Raw genomic sequence first — 24,310 nt, 5'->3', positions numbered from 1 at the left:
GTACTGTAACGCCATCGTATGCCTGATAAATCTTAAGGGGGAAATCAAGCAGTGAGTCTTGTTAAATTTTCACTTTGGTAGAAGAACACTTATTCTAAATTCTTTGATGTGGATTAGACGATATATACACATTTAGGATCAACTTGAAACTTATCTCATTACAGATCCCATACTCCAGCATCATCGAGAAGAATCAAACATCATTGGATCATCTCTGGGCAGTCCTGTCTCAGAAGACTCAAAAGATGTTGAGGATTTGGTACACTGTCATTAGGTAATTCTTAGAAACAAGCCATTCAGGCAAAGTCACACTGTTCATTATATCTCCAAAGAAATAGGAGCAACCCCCAAGAGGCTTAATTTACCATTCCTCTGGCTTTTGAATAGCTGCAGTGCTCAAGCCACATTCAGTGTTGCTGCTATGACTTTTTACCTCTTTAAATATATCATCTGAGGTCTAGTCTTACAACAGTGTGTAGTCGAGTGGAGCACTAGGGTCTTAACTGCAGAGATCCCAGTGATTAGTGTTTCTTGTCAGCAGGGAATTTGATTCACTTTAGCTGAGAGAATTTTAAAATCGCCAAAGCTTAACTACTGTTTAAAAAGCAGTAATATTCATCTCTACAGTTCAGACATGGCACTCTGTCCGGCCTCAAGTAGGCCTGTTTATATTTCAGAGAAGTCACATTAACATGCTCTAGAGCTTCCCAGTGACGACCTGCACAGAGATATCTTCTAAGTAGTTTGAGACTTGAGGTGATTGTGTGGGGGTTATTTGGGTTTACCCATTGCTGGCAGTGGGAGCTGATTTGGGCTGGGTAATGGGAAGAGTATTAAAAGGGTTTAGAAAATTCACTACAGGTTTTTTTTTTAATTATTTTTTAAAGGGAATATGGATGAGAGTGGTAAAACAAAATTCACCAGAAGCTAAGCATTTTCATCCCTCAGAACCCACTGTCACCAGTTTACAAAGTTAGCACTTTGAAGTAAAACTAAATGGGAAAGGAAGTACTAAGTTGCCTATCCTGTACCATGACCTTTTATTACATGTTTTGCTATGTAAATTACCCAGGAAATAGCAGAGTATCAGAGTTTGCCGTTCACTTAGTGCATTAACTGGTGGGGGTTTGATATAACTTCTCCCTCTCAGGCAATTTAAAAACACAAAATTTGCTTCTTTAATGAAAGGAAACAAACCAAGAGTCATTCCTATACTAGAGAAGGTTAAGCCAAAATTAGCCTCTAGGGCTTTAATGAATATGACCCCTATAGAAAAAGTTAAAAAAAAAAAAAAAGGAAAAAAAACTTGTATAAATTATTTTATTTATTATTGTAATTAGATCTACACAATCAAAGTTGTCTTTTCACCGTCTGTGTTTTGTTAACGTGAAATTGTAGTTATAAGCAAAAGTTGGTTGCCTAGGGAACAATAATTGTATATTCAGTTTAACAGAAATAAAAGAATATTTGTCTTAAAATGCAAGATTGTTTGTTACATAGCCTTGCGCCATGCAATTACTTTATATAAAAAATTTCAAAAGTGAAAATGACTTGTCCTTTAAGGGGTAATGTTTAAGTGCAACATCGGCTCCTTAAAGAAAAAGCAAAGTGATATAGGATATGTCTCCCCTGCAAGAGGGAATTTAGATTTACAATTAACATGAAAATCATGTATCAGAGTTTTGCAGGAGACTCTTCAGCATACCTTATCCAGCTCTTATTCGAGTCCAAATGTATTGCTTTGAAGAGACCTGGTGAGTGTATCTCTTGGCAGCCTCACTTTCCCACATCATGGAAGTACAGATTCGCACATATACATAACATGATGATAGAAAATAAGATATAGTAAATAAGGTTTCTAAATTTCGGTTCTAAATCTCCTTGTCGATACCAGTAGATCTAAAAGAAGAAGAATTAAATAGAAGTTTAAGTAATAGCATTGGACTGAATATTAAAAATTTAAAATACAACTAATTCTTTTCCACTGTGACCAAGTCCATCCACATATACTTTTCCCCCTAAATGAGGCTAAAGCAGCCAGAATTTTATTCTTTGTAATTCAAGTAGTACCAGCTGAGTTTATATCCAAAATCATACTTTATTCCTGCTTTCTCAGTTAACTTTGTTCAATGTTTAAACCAAGAGTCCACCAATCATTTGGTGAGTCATCCAAGAATATATATCTATCTTCTAGAGATATTTTAATTATATGTGAATAAAAGTTACCAACTTTTTAAAGTACTGGAAGGGAGGACAACTTTTAAATTCCTTTAACTGATTCAAATCGCCAACAAAACCAGAGCTTTACACATGCATGCCTCTAGTTTAAACTGTTACAGATCACTGTCAGCCACTCTGGCTCTAGGCGGGGAGTGGGAGAGGAGCTTTGTTCCCCCAAGCTCTCAAAGTCCGAGGGGCCGCTCCTTCCCTCAGGTCAAAGGAATAGAACAGTCAGTGAATTTGAAGCTGGGAAATGTACCCTTTAACTCAGAGAAGCACATTATTATTTATGATTTAAGTTCTATGTGAGTCAAAACAATTATGTTTAAGGGTTTTGATTCTGCCTTTCCTCAAGGGAAATGAAACAGCTGCCAACTAATGATGACTGGGCAGATACCCAACTGAGGATTGGCTACTGTCTTTGTTTCTTTACCATATTATAAAAACTGAACATTCTTGTGAAAAAGATACAACTGTAGCTTTAGGTTTCTCAAGAGGTTTTGGTGTTAATTACTTTCATTTGGGGAGCTAATACTCAAAGATTAAAATAGACTGGTTTTGTAATTATTAGAGGAGTAATAACATTTCCCAAAGACTGTTGGGCTCTGTATGTAGTCCTTGAAGGAAGATGAATTAAATTACATCATATCTTTGGTGACCTAAGTTGTTTGTTTGGTTTTTTTTTGTATCAAGGGAACAGAGTTGCCTTTTAGGGTTACAAGGTTACAACTTTGGGATTTAGGAGAAAAGAAGACAAATTCAAAAAAAAAAAACACCCTGGGACTTTAACAATGAGAATTGTGACATCCTTTGGGGGAGAGGAGTAGTGGTGTATTAGAGACACCTTTTCATACAGACTTCTACCAGGGCTGGGAATTCTGTCCCAGGCACTGCAACCATCAGCCCTCAAGGATACTGAATTTAAATTCTCAGCAGTACTCACCAGTATGCAGGCAGTGATACTGCTCAAAGAGATGCAGACAGCAAAAAATATATTCAACGGTTTTGGAGGTAGTTGAGGGAAAACAAAAGCACTAATCAGCGTTACCTGTATGAAAAGAAAGTGTGTCAGGCCTCAGGAGTAATTCCAAGACTTGGTTAGACTGGCATCTAGGCAAAGTAACATTATAAAATGCTCCAAATGGTGAAATGGCATCTTATCTACCACCAGGTTTATCTTCTGGAATGTTAATGTTTAATAAAATACTTAAATCTTTTCAATTGTGTTATTCCTTTTAGTACTTCCACTTAATCTTCCCGACCTCCTCCTCTATGAACGGAGACAAACCACCATGAAGCAATAAAACTAGCTAACCTCAAAATAAACTTCTTCATCAACAAAGATTAGGAAGCAGTTAAACATCATTCCCCAGGATTAATGACTATACTGGGGAAAGTTCTAACCTTTTTGTCATTTTGAGTATACCAGCAAAAAAAATATATCCAAAACTGTTTTTCCTTAACATGAAAAATACTAAAAAATAGATTTCTAATACCCTATAAGTTCTCTTTCTACCTTAAATATAAGGTTACCCATTCTTTTTATGAAGAAGTCATAGAGACTTCACCAAAATTCTCTTAGATTTACTAAAAATGTGCCAAAGAAAGGCCATTCTCAGATGTAGCTTTGTTTTATTTTGATAGCACCAAGCTCTAGTATACAGAATGAGAAATTAAAATAATCTTTTAAAACCAAAGGATAATGAACGTACTTTAGGAACAAAATAAATGTAAAGATACCAGCAGAGCTGCGGGTTACATACAGTGGGGAGTTGCTAGTAGCTGCTCACATACTACAGATTTCTTAGGCAAACCCAGGGGGTGAGAGAGGAAATCAGCTAGCTACTCCACTTATACCAAATGCAGTTTTATTCAAGTGTTAATAAGATTGAAAGCATTATTTTAACTACAATTGGAATATTCCATGCTCATGGAAAACCTTAAGGTTTTTTTGGAGAGTTGATTGAACTGCAATATTAAGGTTTTCAAATCTTTGGATAAGACCCTGGCTGACACACAAAGAGATACTTACTAGGATCAGTAAAGATGTTAAGCTGCCAACAACTAAATTGATGATTCGATCCTGAAAAAGAGAGTTTTTTTTAGCCATATGATAAACTCATGGCATTTTAGAAAGACACAATGCAAGACAGAATGGAGAAAGCACTACCCTGCCCCTCTGAGCTTCACACAAACAACTGCCAGAAAGGCAGAGTGTACTGCGCCACCAGGTAAAGACAGGGGTTTGGGGAAGCTGGACAGCTGCTTAGAGAAAGTTTCTTAAAGGGACATGGCATTTTTACATGAGGGCCTTTTGAAGATGGGAAACGGAGGCTTACAAATAATCTACTTTTGCTGCTGAGAACAGTATGAGCAGAAGCAAAAGGGACAGGAGCGTGGGCGTGGCCAGCCCAGATCCTTGGTGAAAACAGTCAGGAACCAGACTTAGGTGATGTCTCTTCCATGAGTTTCAACCTGTTTGTGATACAGATGGTATCCTTGTTCATTAATCTTAAGAATTACCTGAATGAGGAGCCTGGGGTTTCTACCTATCGAGATCTCTTATACCCATCCTTGCCCCAACCAACTCCAAAGAATGCTTTGAAAAACTGATCTAATCCAATCCTCATTTTACTGGCTAAGGTAAATTTTGGTTCAGTGCGTGCAGTTAAACTATTTGCCTAAAGTCAGACAGCAAGTTACAATCAACTTGAAACAGGATATCTAAATCAGGGTGACTGGTTAGATGGTTTCAGTTAAAGGAACTGAAAAGTAAAGTAATATATAAAAATAGTATGCACTGGGAAGACCCAGAGGAATCGGGTGGAGAGGGAGATGGGGAGGGGGGATCGGGATGGGGAATACATGTAAATCCATGGCTGATTCATGTCAATGTATGACAAAACCCACTACAATACTGTAAAGTAATTAGCCTCTAACTAATAAAAATAAATGAAAAAATAAAAATGAGCAGAAGAAAAAATCAATTAAAAAAATAGTATGTACTAATATGTATATTAGGTTGATAGCACTTGGAGACCTTACAGAATGAAGTGACAAGGGTTAAAGACCTGATGAAATAACTATCTTATGGCCAATGAGAATATCAAGTAATCTTAGTTTGGAAAAGTCAAAGCTGAAGTCTTGAATGAATCAGTTTTAAAGACTGTGTTGGTAACGTCTGAGCACTTTAAGATCAGCAGGATATGGAATATGAGCAGCCAATAAACAAAAGCTCAGCAATAGGAAGGGCACAGGATCTTGCACAGAGTTGTCTGCTTCTAAAGATAAGAAGCCAAAGAAGAGTAGGGCAGGCAAAGCTGGGAGGGCGAGAGGAGCGAAGCCAAGTGTTCTCTCCAGGGTGTCTGACCTCACACTCCACACCAAGGCCACTGCAACTTAAATGTCACACAGAACAAAGGAAACAACTGAATACCAAATCTGAGAACTCGGAACAGATCTTATCAGCTAGAGAAGACCACACGGCACACGCAAGAGTGAAACTAGAACCTCTCCTTAAGAAAGTGACCCAGGGATAAAGCGCTGATCACTATTAGTCCTGCACAAGACACATGTGCAGTTAACATAAAATGTGTTTACAGACAACCCATTTATGAGAACCCCACTGTTTCTGCCTTGTGAAAAAGTTTCAACTAAACTCTGGTCTATTCTAAGAAGTAAAGAATATTTGCTCCCATCTCCTTATAAACTCCAGGGATTCTTAAAGGTCTGCATATGTCACAAGAGCTTTTACCAACAGAAAGAAGCCACTGAAGAGGTTCAGGTGACAGGCAGCCAACAAGAATCCCTGTTCTCCAAACGGTACAGCAGGTTTGCCAACCAGGATCAAAACAGGGAGAAGAGGGGGTCTAATGGTGAACAGATGGCAACTATGCCAGAAGCTTTTGTGTATCTTCTAAAAAATTCCAGGATGAAAGGCTAGCATGACTATTTTACAAGTGGAAACACAAGCTCAGGGAAATTGAGAGCTTGCCCCAAATCTCAACACCAAGTAATGGAAACAGGATTCAGTGCAACAGAGTAGATTCCATTTCTACTTTTCACAGAAACGGCAGCGTAGCATGTAACTGCTGGTCTAGACAAAGATTGTTGGTTAGTCACTCAGCCGTGTCCAACTCTTTGTGACTTCATGGACTATAGCCTGCCAGTTTCCTCTATCCATGGGATTCTCTAGGCAAGAATACTAGAGTGGGTTGCCATTCCCTTCAGGGGATCTTCCCGACCCAGGGATCCAACCCACATCTGCTGCATTGGCAGACAGATTCTTTACATCTGAGCCACCAGGGAATTTCTAGACAAAGATAGCAAGTTGCAAAGAACAAGCCTATTAGCAAAGTACAACAGTACTACAGTAAAGTGTTTATCTTTCAGGAATGAAAATTTCCTCATAAGTGATTGTTTTAGATTGGTGAACTTAATCATAGAAGCCTAACCGGTTTCAGTCATTCACGAAAATACATCTAAACTTTAATGACTTCCCTATTTGCCTTCTAGACAATCTACTGTCTAGAATCTCAACTCCTCTTCATGAATATCAGGTATTCAATCATTAAAATGCAGTCTCTCTGGGGCTCAGTGGACATGAGTTTGAGCAAACTTGGAAGATGGTGAAGGACAGGGAAACCTGGTGTGCTGCAGTCGGACACAACCGACTGACTGAACAACTAGGACTCCCAAGATGGGACAAAGTATTTAGAATATAGCACAACTATTTCTCACAGTCTCCTTCCTCCAAGCCAAGGTCTTGGCTTCAGGCCTTCGGCTATTGAAGTAACCTTGAATGCAGGCCAAAGAAACAGCAGAGTTAACTTTGGAAGACCTCCCACTTCGGTCTAAACTCTTGCTATGCAGAGAGCTCTGGCCCTGCAGCACTGGTCTCACATGAGAGCCTGTAAGAAATGTGGAATCTCAGGCCTTGCCCCAGACCAACTGAATCAGAATCTACATTTTAACAAGAGCCTCACACTATCTGTGTGCACAGCTGTAAAGAATCTAAACCATTTAGAACATTGCTAAATTCAAATCTTAGAGACCCTCCCTAGGCCCAGAGATGATTTTTCAGAACTTTAGCAGCTCCCCTCACCCTCCCAGTCTCCAAAGATAGAACAATAGAGAATAATTAAATTGCCCTTAATTAGCATTTCAAAGGGCAGTGTTAGGGCTAATATGTTCCAAGTCAGAACAGAGTGCATGGAGAAAAGGGAATATTGCATTTAAATTTGCTGTTTATGGAATGACTTGAAATTCAGGTTGTCTCCATATCAAAAGCTAGTTTCTATTAACTCAGCTACTCTGTTCCTCACAAAAACTAGCTCTGTTTCTTCCTCAGTTTTATTACTGCTGTATTTCCATCTAACAAAACCATTCTCCCCACCAGATCTTTACACTTTATACTGTTACTTATTTTCACTCCCCAAGAAAGCTCAGCAGGATCAGAATCAGCCCTGATCTTTACCCACGGAGATGACAGGACAGGTTGTCTTCCCTTCCCCTCAGGGCTTCCCTCATGGCTCAGACAGTAAAGAATCCGCCTGCAATGCCAGAGAGCTGGGTTCAATCCGTGGGTTGGGAAGATCCCCTGGAGGAGGGCATGACAATCTACTGCAGTATTTTGCCTAGAGAATCCCCATGGACAGAGGAGTCTGGCAGGCTACAGTCCAAGGGGCAGAGTCAGACACAACTGAGCGACCAATCAGCCCAGCACAGCCCTTCCTCAGACATCTACTCGGCAATTAGGCCAAGAGACTGTCTTAACTCATATGTATGAATTTATGAGCACATAAACATAACAATATACAAACATACATAGTATAGTTTTGACTGGGATTCTTCATATATTGGGCTTCCCTGGTGTCACAGTGGTAAAGAATCTACCTGCAATGCAGGAGACAGGTTTGATCCCTGGGTCAGGAAGATCCCTTGGAGAAGGAAGTGGCAACCCACTCCAATATTCTTGCCTGGAGAATTCCATGGACAGAGGAGCCTGGCAGACTACAGTCTCTGGGGCCACAACAGAGTCGGATTAAGTTTACTGACTAAACAACAACTGCGTATCTGCATATATTACCTCTCGTGTGCTTAGTCGCTCAGACGTGTCAGACTCTTTGCAGACCTAAGGACTGTAGCCCACCAGGCTCCTCTGCCGAAGGAATTCTCCCAACAAAAATACTGCAGTAGGTCACCATGCCCTCCTCCAGGGGATCTTCCCAAGCCAGGTACTGAACCCACGTCTCCTGCATGTCCTGCATTGGCAAGCGGATTCTTTACCACTGAGCCACCAGGGAAACCCATATTCCCTCTTAAGTCATTTATTTATTCACTTAAACATTATCTCAGTTATCTCAATAAATGCTGGAAAAAAAAGTATCTTCTACATCGTAGCTCAGGATGAAGGGACTCCATAGAGACCTGGGGAGAACAAAGGTCATGACAGGGAAGAAGCTGGGCTGCGATGCACAGGTGGAGACGGCAGCCCAAGTCCAAAAGAGGCACGTCTTCCTTTGAAATAATGAAGGAGAGAAAGACTGCTGTGGCTACAGTGTCTGTTCCTGGGGTGAGACAAGGTAGCTCTGAGCAGCAGTAAGGAATATGCTCTCTCCATTTACCAGTGGGAACTGGGTTCAATTAAACCTATTTGCCCAAGGTCATACAGCCAGGTAGTGGCAAAAGTCTCCTCCCCAAAGCTCTCTGCAAAATGCAAGGCTAACAAGCAATTCAAAAGGTCTAAGAATCCTTAGACATGTATGTGGTGGCCCTGAAATGAGAGTTGAGACCAACGTTATCGCACTGGCTAGCCAGAAGGCTTCAAAAAGACCCCTTAACCCACTTGGGTCTATCAAGTGAGAGGACTGGGCTGATATCTGGTCCTTTCCAGTGTTAACCATTTATGGTTCTGGGTCATCAGCCTTAGACAGCACCTGGGCCAGAGGAGAAGACCAATCCCTCAGCAATCAAAAGGCACAGGAGCCCCCCAGATTCCTTGGTCAGTCATTAACCAGCATCCTGATACAAAACAGAGAACCCCAAATTCACTTCAAGTGCTCAGGTGGTAAGGTTCTGGGAACATCCCAAATAACCAAAAGCCGGCCTTTGTCCTCAAGCAACCCAAAACAGCCTGCTCAGAATGCTGACGGGTAAAATCATGCTTCCAATGCCACAGTAATTTATGCTCTGCCTTATTCCAAAATGGACCTGAAGCTTGTGCTATCTTAGCAAAACCATAACCCATTCGAATAACAATAAAAAAGGCAAAATTTCTAAAGGGATTTGGGGAGTAGAAAGAAGGAGTAAAAAGATTTATGAGGGAAAAAATCTGACCATGGGACTTCCCTGGTGGGTGGGTGGTTAGGACTCGGAGCTCTCACTGCCAAGGGCCCAGGTTCAATTCCTGGTCGGGGATCTAAGATTCCACAAGTCAAGTGGCAGAGCAAACACTGAAGAAAACCTTTCTAAGTTCAAATGTTAGCTCTAAGGTTCCGAGCAGCCAAGAAAGAAGTCAAGTGGATTTCAAAGCTCTCAGATTGATGACAGTAAGCACAGTGCACGATGAGAAGAGGCAAGCTTCTCCTGGGTCTGAGGAGAGTTTGTTGCAGGGGCACCCAGATGCAGAAAGCACATCTACTTCATACATAATTATTTCTCTTATTGACATATAAAAATAGCTGAAGGCATAATGCCCCCAGAAGAGTGAGCTGCGGGGTAAGAAGTGGGATGGCTGAAATGCCACACACCCAATTTAACTGCTCTTCCTTCACAGCTCAACTCAAACATCGCCTCCACTGTAACTCCCATCCAGACAGCTTCCTCGGGCACCCCTCAGGATGGGAGCTGTCCCTGTCTCAGGTCTCCAGGATCGCACGGTCCACATGTGACCCTTCTGTATTTATTGCCTGTCGCCTCCTCCACTAGGACTGGCAGTTTATTAACCATGGGGAAGGTAGCCTGGCGCCCTGCCGGCCAGCGCCCTGTGAATGATGCTTAAAGAACACAATCATCGACAGAAGTGGCTGATGGCATTTTCCTTAGAGCCTCTCACCAGGAGAGGCCACTCAGCGGGGGCCTGACTTTGAGAAACCCCAGCTTCCGGTCGCTGCTGTAGGACAGACACACAGCCGCGCCACAGAAGTCACAGGCTGGCTCTGCAGCCCACGAGGTCAGGCTCTCCCCAGCTCTGGGGGCTGAGCCTTCACACTGCCTCCATGGTGCCGGCGACCCCATGGAAATGCCAGGAGTGAGCCTCGGGCACCTCCAGGTCCAGGCTTCCTAAGCCTGAGGATAAAAGCCTGGTCACTCATCTCCTGCCAGAGCAGCACCAGCCCTAGTTTCAGAGGCATGACAGCAACTCCTGCCCAGGAACTGGTCTGCATGCCATGCTCCTTTGCACTCCCAGGCAGAAGCCACAGAAAGCCCCTTGAGGGAAAGGAAAACCCTGGATGGACAATGCCAGGAGAACATTCCCTGACATGCTCTGGGGGGAGCGGGTGGAGGTAAGGGAAGGCTAAGAATCCCCCTTTCTCTGCGACTCCACCCAAGTCCTCCTCAGACATCCCCAGAGGCGGCCCTACAGACCCCATCCCTCCCCAGGTGCGCTCCAGCTCCATCCTCACCCCTCACACCCGCCGACACCGGTTCCATGGGAGCCAACCTGGACACAGAAAGTTCTCTTGAGCCCTGATCTCCCCTGCAGCCTCTGCCTTTCAACTCTCTACCCAACAGAGCCTGTGCCACCTACATACTCCCTCCAGGTTCACTGGGCCAGGAAGGAGTCGGGACAGGGCACATCCTGCTTCCCAAGCTGGAGAGAGATGGCAATTTCAGTAATACCCTCTACTATGTTCACAATGTTTGTGTCCCCCTAAAATTCTCAGGTTGAAGTCCTAATGGCTAATGTGACAACAGGAGGAGGTGGGGCCTCTGTGAGGGACGTGGGTCACGACAGTTGAGCCCTCATGAATGGGACTGCATGCATCCTAAGTCACTTCAGTCGTGTGTGACTCTTTGCGACCCGGTGGACTGTAGCCAGCCAGACTCCTCTGTCCATGGGATTTCCAGGCAAGAATACTGGAATGGGTTGCCATTTCCTCCTCCGGTGGGTCTTCCTGACCCAGGGATTGAACGTCTGTGTCCTGCGTCTCCTGCCTTGGCAGGAGGATTCTTTACCACTGAGCCATCTGGGAAGCTGACAGACAAAAGCATCGTCTATTTTTAAGACACATGTCCCTGGCAGTCTCATGCCACCTTCTTCCCTTCCTCTTCCAATTATTTCAGCACCTGCTCTGCCAGATCCCTCTTCTCCAACCCTCTCCTCCTCTGCTCCTGAGCCTAGTCTTCATCTTCATCCACTAACTAGATCACTCCCAATCTGTGTCACCAAGGCCCTGACCGGACCAGTTTGAGCATCCAGAGTCCCCCTGCTCTCGATGCTTTGACAATCCAGTCCTGAGTCACCCCCAAGCCCCCCCAATCACTTCCAGACTCTGGGGCTAAGCCTTGCAGTGGAGCCTTTCAACAATCCTACCTGTAACTGTTCACTCATCTGTCTTCTCCTCCACGCTGTAAGGCCTGGAAGGCCGAGGGCCACGTCCCCCTTGTTCACGGCCAGGCTCTGGGCCACTACCCATGGCTGACTTCCAGCTCCATGGTGCCCTCTCCAAACCGTGTGCCCCTCTGTGGGCCAGTGCCCACCCAGTGCCCACCCAGAGGCGGGAGAGCTCTGTCTAACTCAGACCAGGCCAAGCCATGTGGTTGTGGGAGCTGCCACCACCCAGGGTGGAGACAACGTTCCTCTTAACCAAACAAAATGCCACCGCACCAGTGGGCGGGGATGCGGGTCATTCCCCTTTTATATATTCCTAGCATATACGAGATATTCAAATATTAGCTGAAAGAACAAACTAACTGGTTTACTACAAGTTCACATGTTCACGGCTGGGCCTTCGCTGTATTTTCATGGCCTTTCATTTTGGGTTGATTGTCCCTGTCTCTCTCCAGGAAGCAGACTGAAGCTCCACCTCAGCTCAGGTTTACAATCTCACTCTTGAAGCCTGTCCATCAGCAGAGATCCTTATAAAATAAAAGATGCCCAAGAAAGAGGATTCCCCCCCATTCCTCCAGCCTGAAGAGGACTGGGGGGCAGCTGGCTCCTCTGCCAAACCCTGGTCTTATTAGTTACCTCTATCCTACTCTCTGTGCTGAATCTCTCCCTGGTGGAGTCCACCTCTGGCCCCCAGATCTCAGCTCCTCCAACATCAGAAGAACCTTCTGTCCACCCCGCTCTCCATTCTGATGTTCAGCATCCATTCTCCACCCTTTTCACATGCCAAGTGTGAGGAAGTCAGGAACTAAGACAGGGTAAGTAAAGAGTGCTCAGGGTGGAGTTGGGGGGCTATTTTTAAAAAAGAAGGTCAAGGAATCCTCCTGTTTGAGCAGGGACCTTTTTAAGAAAAAAGAACGAGACACCCGAGGATCTAGGAGACGGGTACTGCAAACCAGGCAGTATAGCACTTGCAAGGGCCCTGAGGCAGGTGTCAGCTTGGAAACTAGAAGAAAACAAAGAAGGCTAGGATGACTGAAGCTGAATAAGGAGGAGAGAGGGAAGAACAAGGACTTGTTTAGCACCTTTCTCTCCTCTATGCAGTACACACATGCTCCATAAGAAAAGATACACTCTCGGGACTTCCCTGGTGGCCCAGTGGTTAAGAAGCTGCCTGTCCGTGCAGAGGACGCAGATTCAATTCCCAGTCAGGGAACCAAGATCCCACACGCTGTAGGGCAACTAAGCCCACATGCCACAGCTACTAAGCCTATGCACCACAGCGAAGACCCTGTGCAGCAAAAAATAAAATTAAAAAAAGAAAAAGAAAAGATACACTGTAGCACACAGCACACTCCCTGGGACACAGTATGCACACAAAGCATACATCACATGCACATCACATGCACACTGGACCACTGCCAGCCTCCAGAAGAGAAGTGTACTTCATATAGCAACTCCAAGTTCCAGAGTCTGCTCACAGTGGAACACTAGGTTCCCTCCCCTTTCTGGCATTTTCCTGCTCCCAACCCTTCAACCCGGCTTGGGATTCCCAGTCACCTCCTCCTGTCAAATCTGACTCACGTTCCTGGGCCTAAGAATCGAAAGTCCTTTGTCCTGATGCCCCCAGTAGAATAAATATCCCCTTCTTCCGTGCTCCCCGGAACTCTATGCCTCCTGTCCTTACAGGGCTCCACCCCACGTCAGTCCTCCTAGCTCACAAGACCCTCAGGTCCCGGAAGGACGATCATCTTTTCTTGTGAGGGAGAGAGGAGAAAGGCAATCCAGTCACCACGCATTAAATATACCAGGAGCCCACACTTCCTCCCACTGTCAACTGGGACTGAGGGATTCAGGCCCCGTGGGCCGCATCCTGCAATTCCGCGTGCAAAGGTTTACATTTCGCATCACAGCTTTGTGTCCTGATACCAGAAACCAAAGGCCAACTCGCGGAAGTGATTTCCCTTTTCTTCTTCCAAGTCGCAGTGGAAAACATCTCGTCAGGAAAGCTGTGGCAGTGGCCCAGTCAGAAGCCCCAGGGGCAGTCACGTAGGGACAGAGACGCTGAGAGGACCCGACATGTGGGAGGAGGTTTGGGTTTGGTGGAAGCAAGAAAAGTCAGGCCCTGCCGGTGGGTCTCCTCGGGAACCCCCACAGCTGCGTGGTCCTGAGGAGACAGGAGTGTCCCCCAAAGCTGTGGCCAGAGGCAACCAGCATCCCTGGGGTGAAGCCAGGGGCCAGTCAGCCTCCCCGGATAACTCTGGGAAACGGGGAGCTCCGATCACAGGGCTGCTGTCCCCAGGCTTCAGAGAGAACCCCAGGGGCAGAGGCACGTGAGGAAAGCTTATGAGACTCACACACACCCACACTCGCCAACTCTCCTGCTCTGAGCGCCGTCTCAAACACACCAGGGCCTCCACAGCCGCCTATAGCTCTGAACGCCCACTTCTGCCTCAGGCCCTTCCAGAGAAAGGAGACATTATGGACGCCTTGAAACATCTCCCCTATTTCACAGATTCACATTCTGAAGCATCTTTCACTTGTGAATATTTCTGTGATACCCTTCCTGCCAGATTCTCCTCCTCACTGTGAGGCACACTTGAAATATATTATTTTCATTGAAACATCACTTAGGGAAATGAGATCACAGTAAAAATAGAAAACAGACCTACTCCACATGTTTAGGGGACAAAATGATCCCTAGCGCTGGTACCATAGGAAGTGCTGGATCCTTTTCTTTTTTTTCTTCTTCTGTTTTTTAGCCTCACCACACAGCATGCAGGATATCCCAGATCACTGATGGAACCCATACCCCACCCCCCCCAAGAATTGGAAGCATGGAGTCCAAACCACTGGACCACCAAGGAAGTCCCAGAAGTGCCAGGCCTTTATGTGCTCCTACCTTCAGAACTGGGAGACCAAGAACAAGGGCGAGGACATCAGGATCATGACAGACCCACTATCTGTGTTTTCTCCTGCCACATGCCTGCCTATGACCTCAGGTACATCATGGAACACTGCAGCCAAAGTTTCCATATTTGTACAACAGTTTAACATGCGGGGATGCCATAAAGATTCAGATATATTACAGTAAAGTCCTAGAACAGCGTGACATTTACAAGGGTCAGTAAACGGCTGTTGACATGCTATTAGTATTCTTTCCACCACGTCTAATGGGGTGTCATTCACCAATGGGATTAGGTCCTCAGAGATGAGTGTGAGTTGAGTGGGTCCCAGAGCCTGGCCCCCCTTTCAAGAGCAACCCAATTTCAAATGCATTCCATCATCCCCACCGGGACACTTAAGTTTGTCAACCCAAGTGTCTCCATGGCAGCACAAAAAAATATGGTCATTATGGGTGCTCAGTCATGTCGTGTCCAACTCTCTGCAACCCGGTAGACTACAGCCCGACTGGCTCCTCTGTCCATGGAATTTTCCAGGCAAGAATACTGTAAGGGGTTGCCATTTCCTGCTGCAGGGGATCTTCCAGGCCCAGGAATCAAACCCACGTCTTGTGCGTCTCCTGCATTGGCAGGTGGGTTCTTTACCACTGAGGCACCAGGGAAGCCCCATGGTCATTATATCTACACACAAACTATGGACTGAACCTAAGGGGAAAAAAAAAGACTAGTAGACCCAGTCTGTTGAGCTGTGAAAACCTTGTCTACGGAAAGAAAAACACAGCAAACCACCAGCTTCTGAGAGACCAGGCCTCAGTTTAAGTTTTTACATAGTATTGTAATATGTTTATGGGCTCAGCAAGGAGAGGAGAGAGTGATGCCCTTAACTGCACAAGAGCCTGTTGGTACCCAGCACCCCAGGTTTCTGAACACCAGACCCCATCTTCTGCTGATGGTTCAGGAGGTCCCAAGAAAGTAGGTTACTTTTTGGTGATGCTAGATGCTCACTTCACTTAAAACTTAACATACCCAAGAACATAAGAAGAAGCAGACATAGACAGAGAGAACAAACTAGCATTTACCAGTGGGGAAAGGGAAGGAAGGAGGGGCCAGACAGGAGTAGGGGATGTAGAGGTACAAACTATGAGGTATAAAATAAGGGATATATTGTAAAATATGGGGAATATAGCAAATATTTTACAATTGCTATAAATGGAATATAACCTTTAAAACTGTAAATTTCAGGACTTCCCTGGTGGTCCAGTGGCTAAGACTCTGCACTCCCAATGCAGGGGGCCGGGGCTCCAACCCTGATCAGAGAATTAGATCCTGTATGCTGCAACTAAGACCTCGCACAGCTAAATAAATAAGTTAATTAAAAAAAAAAAAAACAAAAATTGTAAATCTATTGCATACCTGCAACTCACATAATATTGCACATCAACTAAACTTCAACAACAACAACAAAAAAACATAAAATCCAGAACTAGGTAAGACATTGTGCCAAGCACTAAAAAGGCTGGAGAAATAAAGCAATTGGCTGCTACCCTCAAGGAGTGTAGACTCTGGCCGGGAAGGCAAGACCTATATGAACCCCTCACAGCACAAGCAGAGAATACCAGGAGGCATCTCTGACCACCAGGCTCAAAGGAGAGAAGCATGGATGTAGGCTGGGCAGAAAGGAAGGCCCTAAGGTAGAAAATCAGACGAACCAGGATGCAGGTATTTGGGGGCGAGAGTGTGCTACAGAAAGTAGAAGAGACCAGGAAGGCAGCCCACGCACAGAAAGAGGCCCAAGGAGAGGGGCCAGCCCAGACCGGGCATCAGAGAGCAGAGTTAAGACCAGGGCTGTCAGCCTCCTTGTGCACCAGCATCCTTGGATGAGCTTTCTCAACATACAATCGCCTGAGCCCATCCCTCAGAAACCTCCCAGTCCTGGCATCTATCACCTGGAACCATCTCTCTAGCACAAGAAACGGCAACTAAAAGTGGTTTGGCAGGCTGGGTGAGAGCCCCGGGGACAACGGATCCATCCTTGGAGAGACTAGCTCCACTTTGAGGGAGAGGAGACAGGTGTGCTCAGAGAATCACCGGGAGGAGGCTGTGTCAAAAGGCAAGAGTCGAGAGGCCCTGGGGCCCTGGGCAGGGGGAGGGCGGCAGGCAGACCCAACACCCCTAACCACGGCTTTGTCCTTAAGGAAGCAGCAACCCTCACCCCCACCCGCAAAAGGCAAGAAGCGACCCTAACCTTAACACAGTTATTTGCAAAGTCAAATGCTCCAAATCTGAACTGTCTGAATTTGACTACAGGTCATCAAAAGACCCGTTTTTCACTTTTTGTTTTTTGACTTCTTTTGCAAGGAGGGGAGGTAAGGATTCAGGAATATGCAATAGAACATGAAACTTTTTGCCTTTGGTACTAAAGACCTCAGCCTCAGTACCCACTCACTTGCTCGCTACATGGAGAGCCCCTCCATATTATGAGGCCAGTGTAGGCGCCTTCCTCCAGTATCGCTCACTCTTCTTATATCACATCCAAGTAGGAACAAAGGGATAGAAGGGTCACCACCCTTCTTAGAGGATGAATCATTTATTATTAGTGAAAACCAACAGAAGAGGCTGGTCCAGGAACTGGCTTTTGCTGCATTCCATGAAGGGAATGCAGCTAATTTCAGTAATATACTTTATTTCCATACATCTAAAATACTGTCATTTCAGTACGTACTCAATACGAAGAGTGGAGAGATTTTTACATCTTTTTTTGGTACCAAGCCTTTGTAATCCACTGTGCGTTTTCGCTTACCCCTCCCTTCCCCCCTGCCAGCCTCCCACCCCGGCCCACTGCACTGGCTGTGGGAGGCGGGTTTACCTTCCACCCCAGACAGAACCATCCTCCTTGTTCCCACAGCTTCACCCATCCACTGGCTAAAACTGATTTCACATGATTCTGCAGCCAGCTAGCAAATCAGGAAATCAACATCAACGCACAAGCCCTGAGGATAACTCAAAGCATTTCATTACCCAGACAGACAGATGGCCCAAAGGAAACTTTTTACAGGCAGCTGTGGCCAAGAGAGGGACAAATACCTCCAGGGTATAGTTCATACTAGGAAGGGAGGAGCAAGGAAGAGATTCCTAGAGTGACATTTCCTGAAGGGAGTTCTGTAGACACTCAGTTCAAATCTGCGGTGGGTGGAGGCAGGCAGGGTAGGACTCCAGTAAGGCAATGATTGTGCCAATGCTAAGAGGTCAGCCACCAAAGGAGCACGATGTACCATCCCCCTTCTCCAACTAGACTCTCAAGGAAAACGAGCACATTAAAGGTTCTGAGAAGTCCCGCGGTAAAGAAAAATGTTTCACAAACAGGACTGTGGAACTACCATGACTAAAAATTCACTTGCTTTAGAACTGCAGACTGAAGTACCAAGCTCCGTGTGATTACTGAGGAGCTGAAACACAGCTATTCCAAACTGAGATGGGCTCTGAGTGAAAATGCACACTGGATTGCAAAGGCTTAGTTCAAAAAAAGTACGTAAAAATGTCTCCACCTTTCATATTGAGTACGTACTGAAATGACAGTATTTTAGATGTATGGAAATAAAGTATATTACTGAAATTAACTGCATCTGTTTACACTTTTTAAATATATGGCTATTAGGACACTTAAAATCTCATACATGCTTCACCTTATATTTCTATTGGGGTAGTGCTCAAAATTCAGAAAATGCTAATCAACAGCACACGCTCAGAAACCTCAGACACATCATATTATCGTATCATTTGTGCCACATTTGTTTTTTCCCTGAAAGAGATGTACTGCATCCCAGAACTGGGATGAAATAAAAACAGATGAGAAATACACCTGGATATTCAGACCAGGGTGGGTAAGACAGCCCACCTAGCAATATAAAATTCCAAAGGTATCAAGGAATGAGTATCTCGGCTTTTGTCTATTATCCCTTAGACATTTATGTAACAACAGAGAACTATTTCGCTTTGCCATTCACTCCAAGGCTGTATCTATAAAGTTATTGCTATAATATCATGCTAACAACTGAATAAATCCAGGGTTTGGTAACTGAAAACAGGATGTAAAGACAGAAGTTCCTTTAGGGACTGCCCATGCGGGCACTGCTCCAGACCTGCTGGGTCGTGTATTTCTTGTTCTACGGCAGATTCTAGTATCTTTCACTTACTCCATGACTTTGGGCATATATATTCACCTATTTCCTGTGAAAGGACCAAGTATGTGAATGCCCACAGTGCTTCCTGGAGCATGTGACCCAGACTGCGAAAGTCAACATTTACTGTCCTAGTCAACTCATGACACATCGCCAGAGGAGAACCAGTTGCGTGACTGAACACATAGCCTGCTTTGTAGTTCAGCTTCCCTGCTTGCGAAAGGAGTGACAACATCCATCGCACAAAGGAACTGGGGGATCAAACAAGGTGACGCTGGATGCAGGGCACGCTGCCTGGCCCTCAGGAACCACCACTTCCCTCCCGACTCCGCTCTGTGGGCTTCAGTCATCTTGGCCACAGAGTTAGAGACTAGACCTCAACCTCTGGTCCTTTCTAGGCTTCAAAGTGCGAGGCTATCTATGGTCAGTCATTAGAAGGCAATGAAGAGGACTAAAAGCTCAGAAGATCTGTCAGACTAGGACAGAAAGTGGGCTTTCCCTTTTCTGGATTTTTTACTCAAAGGCGACAGTTCATTAATGAATTGGCTGTTGTGTCCAGTTTCCAGGGAATCTCTGGGAGCAAACTCACACAGCGGCCATCAACAGTTTCCGAAGGTCCCCAGGAAGCCACCCGGCTGGCAGTGACTGTCCTCCATGGGAATGGCTCCACTGTAACATGTCCTGTCCTTTCACTACTGAGGTCCCATCCTGTGCCCTGCTCGCTCACATCCCAAATAAATCATTTGCCGTCATTAAAGACAGATGCCTCTTCTTCCTCAAATACGACAATTTATATGAAACATGATGTTTCTTCCTATCCTAAGGCCAAAGTCTCTCTCCTTTCTCCATTCTGTTTAATTTCCATATGTCCAATCACCTTGTCAGCCCTACAGAAGAAGCTAAAGGGAGGAATTCTGAGAGATCTGGAAATATATATTGTTCTTCATTTTTTTTTCTCTGAGTAGCTGGTCCTACTGTTATGAGATCTAAAACTGATTTTAGATAAGTAATGTTGAGAGTATACGCTATTTGATTAAATAAATCTGTGATAAACAGATGTATTTGGAATAGTCAAATTCTTGGATGGATTTCAAATGGATCATAGGCAATTTTAGTATATGTGCTACCAAAGTGAGCAGTGGATCATAGGCAATAGGGAAACTTATAGTCATTGACTACTTAGGCCCAAGTGAGTCAGAAAACATCAATATTTCTAAGTGTCTCTATAAATCAATAAGTCCCTTATCGATTCCTGTACATCAGTATTAAGGGGCTAAAGGAGGTCAGGTCTGCATCACCAGAACCCCACAACCCTTTGTGCACCAAGGTATGTGGAGGAGAGACTGAACCTCTTCATTCTCAGGCCAGCTGGGCAGCCACTGGGTAGTCCAGTGGCTAAGACTCTGCTCCCAATGCAGGAGACCTAGGTTTGATCCCTGGTCAGGAAACTAGATCCCACATGCCCCAACTAAGAATCCTGTGAGCTTCGAATATGACCCCGCACAGCCAAATAAACAAAAAAATATTAAAAAAAAGGGGGGGGGGCAATCTGATCCCTTCAAGCAGTCAGCTGCCTCTACCCTCCAGGCCCCAAATCCTCTTCCAGTCAACCCCCAATGTAGGGGCCTTCATATCTGAAAGCTAAAGGCTACCAAACGCTCAGAATGGAGAATTCTGTCGGGAGACGTTATGGGAGGTCCCGCCCGTGACGAGGTCATGAAGAAAATACCGGGCAGGCAAGGCCGTCCGGGACCCCATCCATGACGAGGTCACGAGGGAAATACCTGACAGGCAAGGCCGTCTAGGATAAGGGACCCTCCAGGTTGGCCTCGGCCTCTACCCTACCCTATATCCTCCACCCTTTTCTGCTGTTGTTCTTGTTTGCCCTGCTGCGGATTCTTGTGTTGCCTGCCGAGAGCTCTCCTGCTCCTCTTTCACTGAATGAAGACCAACTTAAAACCCTAATTAATAAATCTCCGGGACGCTGGTACCCTATGAAGGGGCCAGGGATGAAGGAAATGCTTCAGTTCAAACCCTTTTGCTGGCATTCTGGCTTGTGTGATAAGTGTGTGCTCTCATTGCACAAAATGCTCATGATTGTTCTAAACATCCTAAGCACAGTACGCTAACAAAAGAAACTATTAAGCATAGGCCCCTTCGCGGGGTGAGAAAAGCTCCACAAATATTATAGCCACAAATGTGCCTAATAGAAAATAGTTTAGATAGAGATTAGCTGGCGACTTCTTGCAGGTAATTAACTTTTAGACTAAGAGCCTGTTTTGTGCCATATCTGCTGTTTTTGCAATCCTTTGCATTTCTGTTCTGTAAAAATGTAATCCTATCTAGTTCCCTTGGAGATGACACCTAATAGAAAGAAAATAGATTAACCACAAATAAGACAGGGTCGGCTACTGAAGTTGCTTAAAGTTGCACCAGGTGCAAGCCATAAATTGTCAACAGGCCTGAAGGCCAAAAGATATTATACATAGAGATTAACCTTAAAAAAGGCCCTAATAGGCACAGAGCCCTTTGAGGGGTGAGGAAGCCCTATTAGAAAATACAAAAGATATCGTTTTAAAAGTGGTTATTAGATCAACGTTTGATTGATGTTAATGTGCTGAGGTTGTGCAGTGGAAACTATTGTTAATATAGTTAAAGATCTAGTAAAATAAGAGTTTAGCCCTAGTGTAAAAACAATAAGATAATTGTTAATTTTAACCAAGAGTGCTAAACAGGGGCTGCCTCACCAGAGCCGCAGAGTCTTTGTGTGTTAAACTTTTTAGATAAATTTAGCTGAGAATTTCTGCAAAAAGACTGATTTTTATGTTAACAGGATTGTATTTCTATTATGTTACAACTTGCTGTACCATGAGACTGCCACTTTTCTGTTTTCTGCTAACCTCAAGGCCAGAAGATAATGTACAAAAAATCTATGGGAAAAGACTCTCATAAACAAAAAAATACAGAGCACACCTGGTTTCGTGAAGGACAAGCTGATATAATGTTAAACTAAGTCTGTATACTTATCTGCCCCTTAGAAATGTACCAACTTAGGGTATAAAGGCTACGATGAAAAATAAAGCAACTGCCAGACTCTGCTGCATATTCCTGGTCTGGTCTCTTTCCTTCTCTCTCTCTCTCTCTCCCTCGCAGACTTGGCCCTATCAAGGCCGGTCCTACGTGTCTCTGTCTCGCCGACACCATTCATCCTGAGGGTTCCCCTGGATCCTGCTGGGGCTGGACCCTGGCATAATTCCATCCTCTAAGATCTTCCCAAGCTTCACAAATGGACTACTATCTCCCCTGTCCCCTAACATGCCCCCTCTATGCCCCGTCATAGCACAGATCCAGCTGCCTCACGTGTGCTTACATATTTCTGCCATCTGCCTGGATTCCTTGGACCCTACCCTCCCCCCGCAGGCCTATCACAATACTGTTAGCAGATGGGAATTCCATGGCAGTCCTATGGTTGACTCCTCAGCGATGAGAGAGCACCTGGGTTCAATGCCTGGTCAGGGAACTAAGATCCCACCAGCCATTCGGCCAAAAATAAAATAAAAGAAAAACAATGTTAGCAGAAATAGGAATATCTATTGGATTCTGGGATTATGCAAAAGCCACACAATAAACAAGAAGCATCTTCCTAGACATCAAGCTTAAAACATTTTCTTGTAAAGACACTTAGAAGAGAAAGCAAAATCCACAGGGAGGCAAAAAAAAAAAAAAAGCAGTGGTCTCCTGGCAGACTGGAAGCTTCCAAATTCAGGGTCATGCCCCAGGTTGTCAGCTGGACAAGCTTTCTGTCCTTTCTGCTAAAGAGGTCCCTACCTGAGCGGAGAAACCCAGGAAGCTCTGAACTCCATGTGCCCTACTTTCTAAGAGAGACTGAGAGTACTTTGCCAGGGGTCAAAGATCACCAATGTCGCTTTCTAACTGAAAAAAAAAAACAAAAAAAAACAAAAACAGGCTAATCTTGCCCAAACAACTCAGAAAGTTAATGCTGGGGACAGGAAAAGAGCTCTCTTCAATTACTGGCCCACGACATCACAGGATTAAGCTTGTAAGAGGACATTATACTTTTTTAAAGCCTGAAATATGGCACTAGAGCGTGTATGGGTCTGAGACCCTTTGATCACTTCCTGGAATGGAGCCCCATCAAAGGAACCCTAATTTCATGCCTCTCCTCTTTTTCTCTGCTTGGCTGCCTCAGCAGTAAACCCTTACGGGCTCTAGATAAACACAGATCAGAAGCACCACTCTTGGGCCCTTACGGAAGCCTCAGAAGCCTCTTGAAAGTCAGCACGCCAGGTGGACCAGCGGATGTGCAAACAGCCTGACCACCCAGCTGGGAGGCGAGGCAGAGAGCGAGCTTCCGCACTCCGGTTTAGGGCCCCTAATAGTCCAGAACTTTCTGAACTTTTCTCCACCCTCAATCTTCAAAGGCTTTCGGCCAATCCTGTCCCAAAGAGGGAGCCGAGGGGCAAGGCGAGGATCCTGAGAGGGATGAAGGGGGTTCTTGCTGCAAGTGCCCTCCAGGGGCCCGCAGAAGGACCCCGCAGGGCTCCGGGTCCCGGGGGCGGGGAGTTGGACAGACACGCCACTGAGCCCCGCGTCCGGGGCCGCACTCACCTTGGCAGACGTCTCTCCGAACAGAGGTCTGTTGTCCAGGCCACTTGTGCCGTAGGTCCTGGTGGAAAAGTCCTCCATTTTAGGGTTTCTTCACTGTCCCCGAGCCAGCATTGCCTCCCGGAGTCCCGGGTCTACGACTCGCGGCGCCGCCGGTCACCGAGCGCTCATCGCCGAAGCCCAGGGAGGCCGGAGTCCCGGCGGCGGGGGTGGCGCTCAGACCCGCGGGACGAGGCCGCTCCGCCCGAGCCTCTCTCCCCTCCTCATCGTGAGCAGCTGCCGCAGGAAGTGAAAGGAAACAACACCTCGAGGCCGCCCCGCCCGGCCGCTCCCGCTTCCCCCAATCTCAGCGCCCCGGGCCGCCCGGCTGTCTCCGCAGCTCGCGATGCAAATCGGCTTGGCCGGCGCTCCCCGCTTCCCCGCCCTCGCCGCTCCGCTCTGGGACACGACCATTTCCCGAGCTTTCTAAATGTTCTGGGGAGCAAAGATCCCTCCACGCTCGAAGGCGGGGAAAAGTTTTCCCGGGAGAAGGCATTACCAGCCCTCCGCACCGCTCCGCCCCTCTCGCCCCCGCGGGCAGCGGCCGGAGTAGTGAAGCTCCGGGTGCAGAGCCCAGCGCTCCGCCTGCCCCTCCCGCGGCGCTGCGGGATCAGGTCGCGGCCGCGCCGAGCAGCTCGGATCCCCGCTCAGGTGTTGCCGGCACCCCCGGGCCGGCGCGCTCTCGCGGCGGAAGACGGGGATCCTGCCTCGGCCCGCACCGCTGGGCCACCCTCCGGGAGCCGCCCCGCGCCCGCAGGCCAAACCTCGGCGTCTCCAGCCGCCCGCACGCT

The 24,310-nt window shown here is 46.0% G+C and overlaps 2 protein-coding genes across 7 annotated transcripts in view; one reads left to right on the top strand and one right to left on the bottom strand.

The window, feature by feature from the left end:
* DMTF1 (cyclin D binding myb like transcription factor 1) overlaps nucleotides 1-1,478 on the top strand; it is a 44,263-nt gene extending 42,785 nt beyond the window's left edge. For all 6 annotated transcript variants that reach the window (XM_043872021.1, XM_043872026.1, XM_043872022.1 and 3 more), the window contains one exon: nucleotides 165-1,478. In XM_043872021.1, the coding sequence (XP_043727956.1) occupies nucleotides 165-274 (110 nt within the window). In that variant the 3' untranslated portion in view covers nucleotides 275-1,478. The remainder of the gene's footprint in view (nucleotides 1-164) is intronic.
* Nucleotides 1,061-23,619, bottom strand: TMEM243 (transmembrane protein 243). The gene is made up of 4 exons (XM_043872027.1): nucleotides 23,484-23,619; nucleotides 4,253-4,303; nucleotides 3,164-3,268; nucleotides 1,061-1,899 (listed from the first exon to the last, which is right to left on the bottom strand). Exons 1-4 carry the CDS (start codon nucleotides 23,559-23,561, stop codon nucleotides 1,777-1,779), a joined length of 357 nt encoding a protein of 118 aa, XP_043727962.1. The 5' UTR covers nucleotides 23,562-23,619; the 3' UTR covers nucleotides 1,061-1,776.
* Nucleotides 23,620-24,310: the final 691 nt, after the last annotated feature.

Source organism: Cervus elaphus, chromosome 18 (assembly GCF_910594005.1).
Source record: "Cervus elaphus chromosome 18, mCerEla1.1, whole genome shotgun sequence".
Lineage (NCBI taxonomy): Eukaryota > Metazoa > Chordata > Mammalia > Artiodactyla > Cervidae > Cervus > Cervus elaphus.
The sequence above is the reverse complement of the archived record's forward strand: the minus strand, read 5'-3'. Positions and strand labels throughout refer to the sequence as shown.